The sequence below is a fragment of the Bombus flavifrons genome, chromosome 4 (assembly GCF_040668555.2).
Source record: "Bombus flavifrons isolate JBK064 chromosome 4, iyBomFlav1_principal, whole genome shotgun sequence".
Lineage (NCBI taxonomy): Eukaryota > Metazoa > Arthropoda > Insecta > Hymenoptera > Apidae > Bombus > Bombus flavifrons.
In genome coordinates, this window is record NC_138445.1 from 16,069,155 (window position 1) to 16,082,813 (window position 13,659).

The window sequence follows — 13,659 nt, forward strand, 5'->3', positions numbered from 1 at the left end:
CAATTTCAAATTATCTTTAGGTAATTAACTCGGGGCGATATATTTTAAGTTTGTATCAGGTTGTGGCGAAAGTTCCTTTATAAGGAAATAATAGATACACAATATTGTTTCATTTATATTATTTTACTGAATTATATGCGACTATATTCATTTAGTTCTATTACGATAAAGATCACAACAATATTGGGTTTCGTGTTTGTGTAAAAAATGCATTGTTGTAGAAGACGTGTTTGTAAAAAAAAGAAGCTTTCGGGACAACCACTAATATTGATTTAAAGATCGGAAATTCTAATTGCGCGAAATTTGTAATCTAAATTAAGCGAAGATCGTAAATTTCGTTCGATCAGAGATTACATATTTTATATACAAGGTGGTTGGTAACTGGTGGTACAAGCGGAAAGGGGGTGATTCTACGCGAAAAAAGAAGTCGAAAATATAGAATAACAATTTTTCGTTTGAGGCTTTGTTTTCGAGAAAATCGACTTTGAATTTTCGCTCGGTACGCGAGCGGTACTTTATAACGGATTTCACTGTAGATCGTTGTCACGATGGAAAAATTAAAAAAAAAAATTTTTTTAAATTTTTATTCTATATTTTCGACTTCTTTTTTTTTTAATTTTTTTTTTAAATTTTTCCATCGAGACAACGATCTACAGTGAGATCCGTTATAACGAGACGCGATAAAGTACACGCCTACCGAACGAAAATTCAAAGTCGATTTTCTCGAATACAAAGCCTCAAACGAAAAATGTTTATTCTATATTTTTGACTTCTTTTTTCGCGTAGAATCACCCCCTTTCCGCTTGTACCACCAGTTACCAACCACTCTTTATATATATAATAGAAGAAATTTTATACAGACGATACAAAGTATTAAATATTCGGACAAAACCACGTAACTCGAGTATGGATTGTACGAAAGTATGTAGTTGGATTGCTCGCGAAAGTTTGAAAACATTCTCGCCGAATTATTTAAACAGCTTCGGACGTTCGAAGAACGTGCTTGATATACTTTAAACAATAATTCAAATTACGTAATTTCCAACTACTCGAGAAGCAGGGTTAACTTCTGATATATTAAACTATTCTACATATTAATTTTAGCAAACCCACAATCGAGTTCTATCTTCGTGGGAAGGGGTCGAAATTGATGACCTATTTACTCCAAAACTACGGAAACAATTCCCTGGCAAATTTGGCCGAGCACTCTGCCAATATCGAACAAATTCAATATATGATCTTCCGTGATCTTCTATGAGAATGATTACGTATGAAGTAAAAAGTTCTTCAGAATTAGACGAATAATTTATAATAGAACGAATGTTGTTCTTGTAATTTAATTATCTTCTACCTATAGTATCGAGTAAATTTAATATATCATCTTCCGTAACCTTTCAGAAAGATGATTACGTAAGAAACAAGAAGTTCTTGAAATATTGACGAGAAATTTATAATAAAACGAGCGTTGTTCATCTAATTTAATTATCTTCTATCTACGGTATTAAGCAAATTTAATACACGATATTCCGTAATCTTATAGAAGAAAAATCATTACATATAAAGTAAAAAGTTGTTCAAAACTTTACGAGTAATTTATAAGAAAACGAACGTTGTTCTGCTAATGTAATTATCTCGCAGAAACTTCAAACATTTCGAACGATCTCATCCACGGTCCTAACGTTAGCTCTAGCTGCTCGAGTCTACTGGTAAGGTTGAAAATCACGAGTATAAATCGAATCATTTATCAGGCTGAATGTAAACGTCGACAGAGACGAACAACGTTCCACGAACTTACCTTCTTGCAATATTCGAGAATCTCTAGCTTATCCGTCATGCAGCTCTTCTTGTCGGCGGATGAGACCCAACGTCCCTGTTCGCCCATGTGCTGCGCCAGGTACACCTCTCCGGCCTCGCATAACGTAGCAACCTGAATGCATAGCGTTCGCATAAACACTCGTCGTCACCTTTTTCTACTCGCCTGAAAATTCTTTGACGCTATAACCGGCAACTTTCGGCGATAAGTTTCACTCTGGGGTGGACAAGCCCCTTAGGAATTTACAAAACGCGAAAAATCCTCACAGCGTTAAAGTTATTCCTCTGACCAGTGAGCTGTTTTCGACGAGTATACTGACCACGAAGAAACGACAATATTTCGTGTTACGACGAGTATACTCGTCACGCGTAAAAGGTAGCTACAATTTCCTGTGTAAATCGCAGTTTAGTAATCGCAGTAAATTGCAATAATAAAATTTCTTAAAGGTCGTTTCTCCGTCTGACGAGTATACTCGTCGTCGCTTACTTTTCCCTACGAATTTTAAGTACGCGCTTTTCAAACAACTTCGCAACAACTGACTGGTTAATTGCCTCACTTATCGCTATTTTCAAAAACTAAAATACATCTCGTATCTCGTATTTCTATTCTCTTCTTTGCCTCTTTCGTGCACGCGGACCTTAGGACGATTTTAACTTGAAGGGAATCGCGCGTGGCTAGAAAATCGAATATTTCGTCAGGCAGCGGACTAGATTTCGCGAGTTACGTAACGTTGAAGACTGACGAAAATGGGATGAATGGAAGGGACGCGTATTGGAATGGAAGAGATTTCAGACATCTCGTGTGTGCGACGGTGGGGATTTCGTCGCGATGCAAAATCGCTGAGTGGCACGCGGCCTTGATGACATTCGTAAGGAAAAGGAAGCGTACATTTTCAAGTGGTACTCACTTGCGGCTCTGATCTTCCTCCAGCGGGTGCCAACTCGAGCCTCTCCGACACTGCCTGCAATGCAGAAAACATGGATAAATTCAACTGGCGTAAAACTGTACGGTAGCCAAGAATTTATAGCGAACCCGCGGGCATTTTCGCGTATTTCATTCATAAAACTTTCTATCGACCTCGGACAATTTCAGGATCGCGTTACACAAGTACAGTCAGGCACAAGACTTTACGTCTACATCGCTCGAGTGTAAGACGTTGTAACGTAACTTACCTGAATGAAGTTTATGACTAATTATTTTATATTTATTTTATACCAAGTTTATGGCGACGCGATAATAAATCTTTGAAAGTAATCGAATCCAATTTCTAACTCTTTGGTCCTCGAATTAATAATACAATGTACGAAGAAAAGGTACAAGATGAAACAATCGGATCAATCTTTGGGAAATTTACTTTCTGTGAAATGGATATCCGTTGAAATCGGATCGTTGAAGCTTGTAAAAAAATATCTGTCGAAAAAGAAAAAGCGAATACGTGTGACAATAATCGTATTCTTTGTTTCTCACTCATAATAAATATTATTCTAAAATTATCGATGCCTGCGAGAACAAATATTTAAATCTTCGAACTGCGCAGTTCTCGATAAAATATCGACGTTTAAACAACTCGGTTAATCTTTAAAGTTTGCTAAAGCTATTGATATAGTCGCGAGTTTCATCCCCACTTTAAATCTTTCCGATCTTGCAAAAGTGAGGTTTTATTAAAAGAAAAAAGAAATCAGCCAACCTTCCTCTTCGTACCGTTAAAATTTATCGATTCGATTTATGTGTCGCAAATATTATTTTCCTTAATGAGAAGTAAAATTTGCGCGATGCGAGAAACGATTAATTCAAACTCGTTAATACAGATTACTTCTTGGTAATATCATCTCCGCGTAATTCGCAGAATACTCTTCGAACATTCTTCTAAAAACATTTCACGTTCCCGTAAAAACCTCTTAGGAAATTGAATGAATTCTTACAACGAGTAATTTCAATTCAATCTCTTTAGTCCTTCGTTCAACGTTTATCACGCTGTCCTATTTTTCGCCCATCGAAACCGAAGCTCCTTAAATTTGTATCATCAACTACGACGAGTACCTAGAAACATAGAAAAAGCAATTTGTTCCTAGTTGATTTCTCAAACAGAAGATAAACGACTTGTCGATCCAAGATTAGTTCCAATTTTCAAGATTCGTTCTCCAAGATCCAAAATTAATCCCACAAAGTTAATTGGAAATAAAATAAATACGAATTAGAACAAGTTACAAATTCGATGGTTTCCCAGCGATTTATTTTTCACCCTGCATTTCTTTCTGACTTTCTCGAGTTCTAAATATATTCTTATCCAAAAATTCAAATATTTGCGTCAAGCAAATTTTACATTCCACCTCCGCTAACGATCGACCACCATAGCGTGCAACGTAAATCGATACAAGCGAGGCGTGTATCCGTGCGCGGAATTCGATAAACCATCCAGAGTCCAATAACCAAGCAATCTCCTTAAAATACCCTCACCCCATCGACAAAGAACCACCCTTTCCAAGTACCAATCTTGGAGCAGTGGGTCGTCGAATCTCCTAAAAATACTTCTATACAGTGCAAACAATAAGCGTCTCCAACTCAGCGTGCAATCACGCCACTTCCGGCCTACCTAATCCCTAAACCGTTTAAACGGGCTCTCGAGCAATTCGTCCAACCTTTCGCCGATATAATGGGCGACCATCGTCGAAAGGCAGAACTTCGCCTCGATCCAAACAAGCGAACAACGAAGGGGAATTAGATCTCGGCCGTAATCGCCTCTGCGGACCTTGTATCGTTGATTTAGTCATCTCACCTCGGTTAATGACGTATTAATGGGCTATTGAGCGAGGATATAAGGGTCCCAGAGTAGCAGCAGCGTAGAATAGTAGCATTGTACCGACGAGCCAGCCACGTGACTGTTAGGAAGAGCCACGAGCTTTAGACTTGTTTCATGTTTAGAGTTTCATTTTATTTCCTTGCTATCGAGCAACAAGTACTTTAAACTACGCTGACTTTTGACGGTAGATTTACAGAGTTTAGGTGTCACGTGCGAGTCCCTGCACGAGCGAACATGAACGATTTAACCGTTTTTGGATTTCATCAGAGCAACTTCTTACACCGCGGTTTAATAAAAAGGTGTGGATTTGAGGCAACGCATTTGAGGATTTCTGACGATACGAGTAGGTGGAGAAGTGATGCAGACGCGTAAATATTGAGAAAACGCGGATTGGAATAATGCAATTGGTCTGTATGAACTCTAAGACTCACACGGTACTCGTAAAAAATTAGTTAAAATGGGTATAATACTTAGTACTCGTTATAATATGTCGTTCCTCGGACCAATGTACCGGCATTCAGGATTTACGCTTACGTTGTACAATTATATTACATTGACCGACTAGCTGCGTTTGACGTGTATACTCGTCGTCGCTTGTATTCATTTACGCGCTCCATGACCTAACCCCGTGAGACATTTTTAAAACTAAATTCCGCAGTGAATTGGTTAACCGAGGGCGGTGCAAAATAGACTGACATAGACACAGAGAAGGTAGCGTTGTCTATTAATTACTCGCTATCACGCAGCTGTATTGCCGCATGTGTGACACTTGCACCCAATGCTCGACACGCGTGTTCATCTTTACAATGTGTTGAGCCTGTGAAGTCAGAATTAATCGATCGCACCTCCTTCTTTCTATCTCTGCGTATACTATGTGTAATTATATGTATACTTTTGTGTGCTAGACTAGATTAGCCGCGTAGTAGTGACACACGTATGTGAATATGAATCTATGCAAGTATGTGCGTGCGCAGCGTCTCGAAAACCAGACGAATGCAACTGTTCCGTTGGTAGTGTGGTATGGAAGATGGTGAGACGAAGAGAGTGCTGAGACGCGTGCAAATGTATATCGACGAAGATCCTCGAAATCGTTTATTAAATAAATCTAAAACTATTTTAATATGAATTCTAAGAGTAAGCTTGATGTTCCTCTACTTTTATTTCGGCGATTAAGATGCACAATTCTCGACATAACGTATTGTACAACGATATGCGCTATACGTGCGATATGTACTAATATCTGGCTAATACTGATACAACTCAGCGTTGAGTCTCTCCACTCTGTGCAGCCGCAACTCTGCACTGAGAAGATGCGCTAGAAATACGCGATCTACGCTCAGCAAGAGGCAAAACGCGTTCTACTCGTCCGCAAACCAACGTACATATTACGTAGTAGGTTCGATAAACTTCTGTCTAAGTCTCCTTTCAGTTATCTTGGCGACAATATAAATTTGCGCAGATATAAAAATATTCTCAACCTCCACCTCTAACTTCGATCGCCTCGCAGCGATACGTTACGCTTCCTCGAGGGTTAAAACCACGTTGTATCACAGCAGCCACTACGTCACCTGTTAACGCACACGCTATACCCTCCTGTTGTATCATAAATCCATTAACTCACCTTCGATCACGCACCTCGCTATATGACACACATGCTTCGAACACGTTCATTACTGCAATCGATGAGAACGTTTTCAATTACGTTGAACAAGCGTACGCACTGCTGCATAGTCGGTAAGTAAATACGTTCGCGTGAACGATTCTACTACCGGACATAGGATCACGTGCCACAAGTCGGCGGCCGAATCGTTAAAAGCCGTCTTCGAACGTCTCTAGACTTATTAGTCAACGGAGTGCCAGGTTTTCCCGACATGCGAGCGGAAACGCGACGTTCTGATCGCGTGAGCGCCGAATATCCATTCGAAATAGGCATCCAACCAGGATAAACGTAGGCGAGCGAAATTGTCGGACGAACACGTTCGATACGACTCTCCCGGGGAGAATATCTCAAGTCGAGACCTTAGGACGGTGTTCGTAAACGTTTTGGGGCGGTTGAAGTTCGCAACGGGTATAATTCTCGTTAAATATATATTGACTTTGATCGAGTAATTGTTTGATCTTTTGATTAACTTTTAGGTAACAATTGTGCGCCGAATTTTTATGTGCTTATGAGAAATTTAATTAAAGATGCAGAGATACGTAAAATACTGCAAGTACAGTATAGCCTCTATAACAGTTCTTTCTATCCAGAATTCATTCTTTGAATTATACTTATAAGCGATTTGACCAAACTACTTTGCGCTGTATGTTATTACTGATGACGTAAGAACGTACAACTTTAGCGTTACTTAATCAACGATCATGCAAATGTTGTGGATTTCTTACTTTTTACATACAATTTTAGATAGAACTTTTACGAATATTTTTTAGTCTGTAATTTAATTAAACGAAACGTTCGATACATTTGTGTCAGCGAATAGGCGTTAGTATAATTATTCTTATGCTGTTAAATACCTTAACGGACATATATCTCCGAAAACTACATTCTTGGCAGCCAGTTTTACGCGAGTGGCAGCTAAGTTACCTAACAACAGGAATTCGCGGAATCGATCCGACCTTTACATTTTATTGTACTGTACGCGCCGTAGCAAAAAACTATCGTCGAAATATAGATGGTTTTTATTAAAATTTTTTTATTTGTATAATTTTAGTTATTATTATTATAGTTTTTTATTTATATAATTATAGATGTATTTCGATGTTATTATGTTGTCCCAGATGTTCCTTTCGTTTTATAATTGAACTGTGTATGATCGTAATAATAGAAATAAAAATTCAATAAAATAATATTAAACGAAAAATTCGTTTAATATTATATTCGCCGCGCATCCGTTATTTCCTTACAAAACGAGAGAAACTTTTCGAACAAGCTAATACATTTTCATGGATCTCGTTGCTAGAATATATCTACCTTTTCGACGAAGTAGGATCGTGATTTGGGGCAACGATATATGTAGCTAAAAAATAAAATATAGCGACGAACGACTCAAACTCCGATAAAAGAAGATTCAACGTAGCGTAAAATGTCGGAATTATCCATATTGAACGATAAAAGAAATTGTTCGCTGCTAGTTTCCTTGTTGTCTAATTTATACGCTGAATTTTCGTCCAATAATTTCACCCGTATTAACCGGAATCTTTTCGCAAGATTTTTATCATTTTCTCACAGTTTTTACACGGTATACATTTTTCTTACGGTTCCTGCCATTCGTGTAGTAATCATAATTTCTATAAATTTAGAAAATAAACATGCCTGTCGTACACCTCTTCCTGTGTACTGTGAAATGATACAACTATGAAAAATAAGAAACTATAGCATGTAACAAAAAAATTATGGAACCATGAAATTGTTGAAAATATATTGAATGTTACATTTAATCAATTTATAAATAGTAACAAGCCCATAAATACTTACATCCCTAAAGATGAATAAACAAATGTATTTCTATAAACGAAATTCATAGATAATACGTAATGCTTTGACGTTACTTTAATTAACAAGTGAAATTGCTCTGAGAAACGGAATTCTATATACGTGACCCAAGGAAACACGAATACAAACGCGAGATCTGGAAGATATACTGGCGCCAATATACTTACGTGCGTTACTTAATTAAGGATTTCATAAGCTGTACAGCTTGACGCAAAGGAACTACATGAATATTTATCGTATATATATCAGGTCTAAAGATTACGTCTAAAATTTAGCGGAAGGAAAATCTCTTATCTGAAAGCATAAATTAAAATATCCTAAATTAAGTAGCGTACGTAAATATAGGGCCGCCAATGTATATAGGTCAAAAGTAATTCAGTAGAAAATCAAGCGAGACGACCATTAAATCATCTCGTTGTATCTCTCCTCGTGCTGTTCAATTTTAAGCGGAAAAACCAGGAATAACGAAAGCGTATACATAGTTTAGCCGTTGTTATTATTCCAGGTATTTATCTTGCTTTCGAAAAAGTTTCTGCGAATGAACGGACGACGTAGCAGAGAGCGCAGCAGGCTGAAGAGCTTGCAAAAAAATGAACGCGAAGAACGTTAAGTAAGTCTAAGGAGAGCACGCGAGGAAATCAGACGTTTCAGAATTCAAACTGGGAACGGCACTGCGTCTGCTTACTTCCAATCTCTCTCTCTCTCTCTCTCTCTCTCTCTCTCTCTCTCTCTCTCTCTCTCTCTCTCTCTCTCTCTCTCTCTCTCTCTTGGACCATCAAAACTCGTAATTTACATAAAAGAGCCGGAAAAGTTTGTACGCAAAGAGACGCGATCCTTTCGACTGAATTTCGTAACGACGCAAATTTTAATAGACTCCCATTGCCTTCGATATTCTCGTGCATCCAAGTACACAGTTCTAATAACTAAACTTTCATGCACCGTCGTTGCCAACGATCACAAAATAATAATAATAAAAATTGAATTTCCTATTTTCCGTCCGATTTTTGTAAACACATGCACAGTGTTCTTGAAAAAAAAACAACGACGAGTGTATGTTCGTTGGTGTTTCGATTTTCATGTTATCTTCTAACTGAAAGGATATACGTGTTTGTACTTAATGATTCAATACCATCACGGTGCGATTCTTACGATAGACAATCTACGGCGAAACACGCTGGCTGATTCGATAAGAAGCATCAGCTGAAATAACTCGTTACCTGTCGGTTTTACGGAGAAACGTCGCGTTTCAAGGGACTCGTCGGATGGATGCAATTTTATTTTCTAATATCTTCTATTCACCGCGGTATCAAAGCGATATCTCGAGCTCTTTACTACCCGTTGTATATTTTCAATATCAAAAAAGCGTTGATTTTCTTTTTCCCCCATAACACACTACGGTTTGGCGGATATTTTCAACTTGAATCTGTCAAATTTAACGTATGAAAGCGAAGAACAGCGTAAACGCAAGAATACCGCTTCACGCTTGTCTTTCACGCGTCAAATTTGACAAACTGAAATCAAAATATCCGCCGAACTAACAATTTTTCGACACGATACTTCCTTGCGTAATATAATTTGTCAATACTTGATATCGCGTAATATAAATAATTTGAACAGAACAATAGAATAACGAGATATCGTTGGTGACCCGGTCCTGATATTTTACTTCTCAACTGGAAACTCGTAAACATTCGCTAGAACGTCGACAGCGGTATCCGAAAGATGGAAAAAAGATCAAAACACTTATATTTACGACGATTTTCGTGGCCGGCAATTGGACGACAACACGAGTTCGAGAACCAATTCACGTTCGTGTTCCAGCATACTCGATTCTTACGCGTATGTACGTATATGTACTTGGACAAAGCCGAAGGCACGATGCAATGGCGAGGTGTGGCTGGCGCGTTATGCGTCGTAAATGTTGTCGCGAATTACATCGAGGTGTACGTCACCATCTCGCTTTGCATTCTCCTCGGAGCGGTAATAAGAGTAGATGGTTTCGCTCTACGGGTGTCCTAGCCGTCGATCCGGATTGCATGCTGATGCCTAGGATCGAGTCACGGCCGACGCAACGGTTATTAACGCTTAAGAGTTTATTTATCAACGTGCAGGTCATTTTACTTACGCCGACTCTGCCCGTTTGTAGAACGCAGATTAACTGGATCACCGGTAAAGGAATATTCGTGCCGATTACGGTTACCGCTTGCGGCAATTACGCGGAAGAAGAGTATGAACGAAGAGAAGACGTAGATAGAGAGAATGAGATTGGTTCGTAGCAGAAATTTTTCAACGAGTTCGACACGTTCGCTGGTCTCTGTTATTATTACACGATGACTACGTATTACGCGACAGCTAGTTTTATTTTCCAACGAACCGTTTTCTTTATGCGGTTTACACGCTTCGTTTCTATCGCAACGATCCCTTGTAAATTTCGTGCGAAAGCGCTATTTGGCGATACAAAATTTTAGATAGTCCAACTGAATTAATTAGACGCTTAAACGATAACGATTAACGTAGGACGATGCGCGAGAGTACGAGAAATTTCGAAATTTTTGAGCGAGTTTAAAACGAGTTGTGTTTTGTACTGTACGACGATTAGAAAAGATATCGACGCGTAATTTGATCTTCTAAGAATTTAGGAACCAGGTTCTACGCTTCGTTTTCATGTTAAACATTTTCCATAGTCGTACGAAAGCATCGTTTAATGATACAAAAGTTGATACACTCGGAGCTAATTAATTAGCATGTAAATGCTGTCATGAATATGTATGTACAGTGGCGTGTCGATATTCTTTCTAGCCACTCTGTATATGACGCGTAAAGTAAAACGAAAATATCACGCTTGCTATGGAAATTGTCTGCGAGTATCTCCAGTAAGTTATACAAGAAAAAAAAGCATTTTGCGGTTGTACTATGCAGCGTTGTGACAAAGCTACAACCATACGTCTGTTAGGTTGCTTCGTGTAAGTCGTGTCCGCCAAAGTAAATCAGCGACCAGTTCGACTCGCAAAAATCATCCACCCGCGTTGTGTCTCTTTCGTGAAAATCTTCGGGTTCGTCGTCGAAAGAAGAAGCTATCGACCTATCGCATCTTTCGCGACTTGAAAATTTCAGATTATTTTTCGTGCACACCTTTCTGATCGAAAGAGATAAAAATCTACTCCCGGTGAATCTATCTTCGTAAAAATCTTCCTAAATATCTGTCCTGAGGGACTAGTGAAAATTGGTATATATAATACGTGAGGAAAAATGGTAATAAAAGAAGCAAGATTTTCGACGGATGATTTTGAAGAGAATAAGAGGCAAAAGAGAAACGTTGAAACAGACGACGATGTTTCAAAAGGAGTAATCGAAAATAATTCCCAGGAAACAGCGAAGGGAGGGTAGTACGCTTTAAATGAAACTAAGTCGGTCTACCATTATTCGTCGCTCGACCCACATAGCAAACGTAAAGAAAATGGACAAATGGATTCCGCGTAAGTTAAACGATGCGCACGACACGACGAATGCAGCCACCTCGTTACTTTCATATTTCTCGTGCATACGTTCTTCGTTTATCGTTCTTTGTCATTTTTTCCGAAGAATAAGTAGCAACGGTTATAACGAGGTTGTGTAAAAGCAGCGGTTGCAGGAAGTTTTTCCATTCTAAGGTAAAACCGATGAATTAACGTGAATTTTTTATTACGCAGATATACAGGGTGGTTGGTAACTGGTGGTACAAGCGGAAAGGGGGTAATTCTACGCGAAAAAAGAAGTCGAAAATATAGAATAAAAATTTTTCGTTTGACGCTTTATTTTCGAGAAAATCGACTTTGAATTTTCGCTCGGTACGCGTGCACTTTATCGCGTCTCGTTATAATATAACGGATCTCACTGTAGATCGTTGTCTCGATTGACGTTATTTTTTTAAATTTTTAAATTTTTAAATTTTCAAATTTTCAAATTTTTAAATTTTTAAATTTTTATTCTATATTTTCGACTTCTTTTTTCACGTAGAATCACCCCCTTTCCGCTTGTACCACCAGTTACCAACCACCCTGTATATTACGAGAAATTTACGTATGTGTGTATACATATACAACTTGTAATTCCAATTTCAAAATTATTTCACACACGTGAAATTGAAACATTAAATCGATACACGTATACGAGCTATCGTGTTGCAATGAAACATTTTAAACAGACGCGTGTATATTTAATTAAAATAATTTTCACGTGCTTGCGTGTACTTTTTCGACTACCAGATGATAGCTTGGTTGTATCATATTTTTGAAAAATATTTAGCAAATATGTATTTATCAAATATATACGTGTCGATTTTCATTTGTAAAATGTATCGGTAAATTCATTATAAAATATAGTTACGAGGAGTTCGTATCATTTCATCGGTTTATAAATACGTTTTATACTTCTCAAAAATACGACGTGATGAAATTTTACAACGAAATTTGACGTATAAAATTTCGTTATTCCACGGCTATATTTAATACTCTCTGGCGATTTATTTTCTTATTATAAGATCTCTTAAACCAATTGATTAGCTCAATACGTTACAGGTCACTTGTTTTTCAAGTAGCCCTAATTGTAAGTGATTTAAGCTATTGCTCAAACTATATTAAGCAAGTTCTCCAAACGTTCAATCTGCACGAATCTGTTCAAGAGACCATTCGAAGGATTTCCCCCCCCCCCAAGCTTACACGAACAATCGAGCTACTTCATATTCAATTTATTCAAGTTATTCGGCTTAGTTTTTATATTTCAAACCGACAACGAGTTCCGTCCCCCCGTTCGCTTTTTCAATTCGCCGACACGTAAAATGGGTAAAACGCGTTTTCAACGTTGCTTTAACTTTTCACCAGATTTTCATTTAAGGGTAATTTGATTTTGTATTCGATGAAATTGTTTGATTTTACGGTAATGGAATAAAGCTTGGGAAATGTATTTTCCCTTTGATAACGTCCAACAATTAGTTAATGAAATATTTGAACGGTGTTTTGTTTATTCGATTATTTGTTTAATTGCGTATTGCGACAGCGATTTCGAAAATGGTCCTTGTTACGTTATTTTATATTTTCTTCGTAATTTCCTACCTTCTAATACGTTTAAAATATCAATTGTAACTCATTTTTAATAAATATTTTAAAATCAATACGTCGCATAAACTGACCAACCATTTTAGAAAAACCGCGTACTCCGATCGATTTTATTTGCAATCTTTTCTTCTTCTCGAACGTTCAAATTTATCTAACCAACGTTTCGCGTAATTCTAATCAGATTGTTCGATATCTTTTCAGCGATCGTGGAGACCACTTCGATCGCGGACGTTTCTCGAGGTATTCCTTTTTTTTCTTTACTCGATTATCGCATTTTTATGATCTACGTGCATTGTTATCCGCGCATCTCTGAATTGCCAATGTTTTACCGCGATAATTCGCTTGTTATTAGATATAAAAAAGTTAGAGAGAAAAAGGACATTTCCCGGGAAACGTCCTTGTTCGATTCGACGTCTTCCAATCTATGGAAGACTACATTTTTAGAGAAATTCTAACTTTT

The 13,659-nt window shown here is 37.8% G+C and overlaps 2 protein-coding genes across 5 annotated transcripts in view; both read right to left on the minus strand.

The window, feature by feature from the left end:
• The window catches only part of Appl (amyloid-beta-like protein), a 50,669-nt gene that overhangs the window by 20,478 nt on the left and 16,532 nt on the right, over positions 1-13,659 (minus strand). For all 4 annotated transcript variants that reach the window (XM_069112242.1, XM_069112246.1, XM_069112243.1 and 1 more), the window contains 2 exons: positions 2,721-2,774; positions 1,796-1,927 (listed from right to left, as the gene is read on the minus strand). In XM_069112242.1, the coding sequence (XP_068968343.1) occupies positions 1,796-1,927; positions 2,721-2,774 (186 nt within the window). The remainder of the gene's footprint in view (positions 1-1,795; positions 1,928-2,720; positions 2,775-13,659) is intronic.
• The window catches only part of LOC138179455 (persulfide dioxygenase ETHE1, mitochondrial), a 49,605-nt gene that overhangs the window by 10,611 nt on the left and 25,335 nt on the right, over positions 1-13,659 (minus strand). The window lies entirely within an intron of this gene.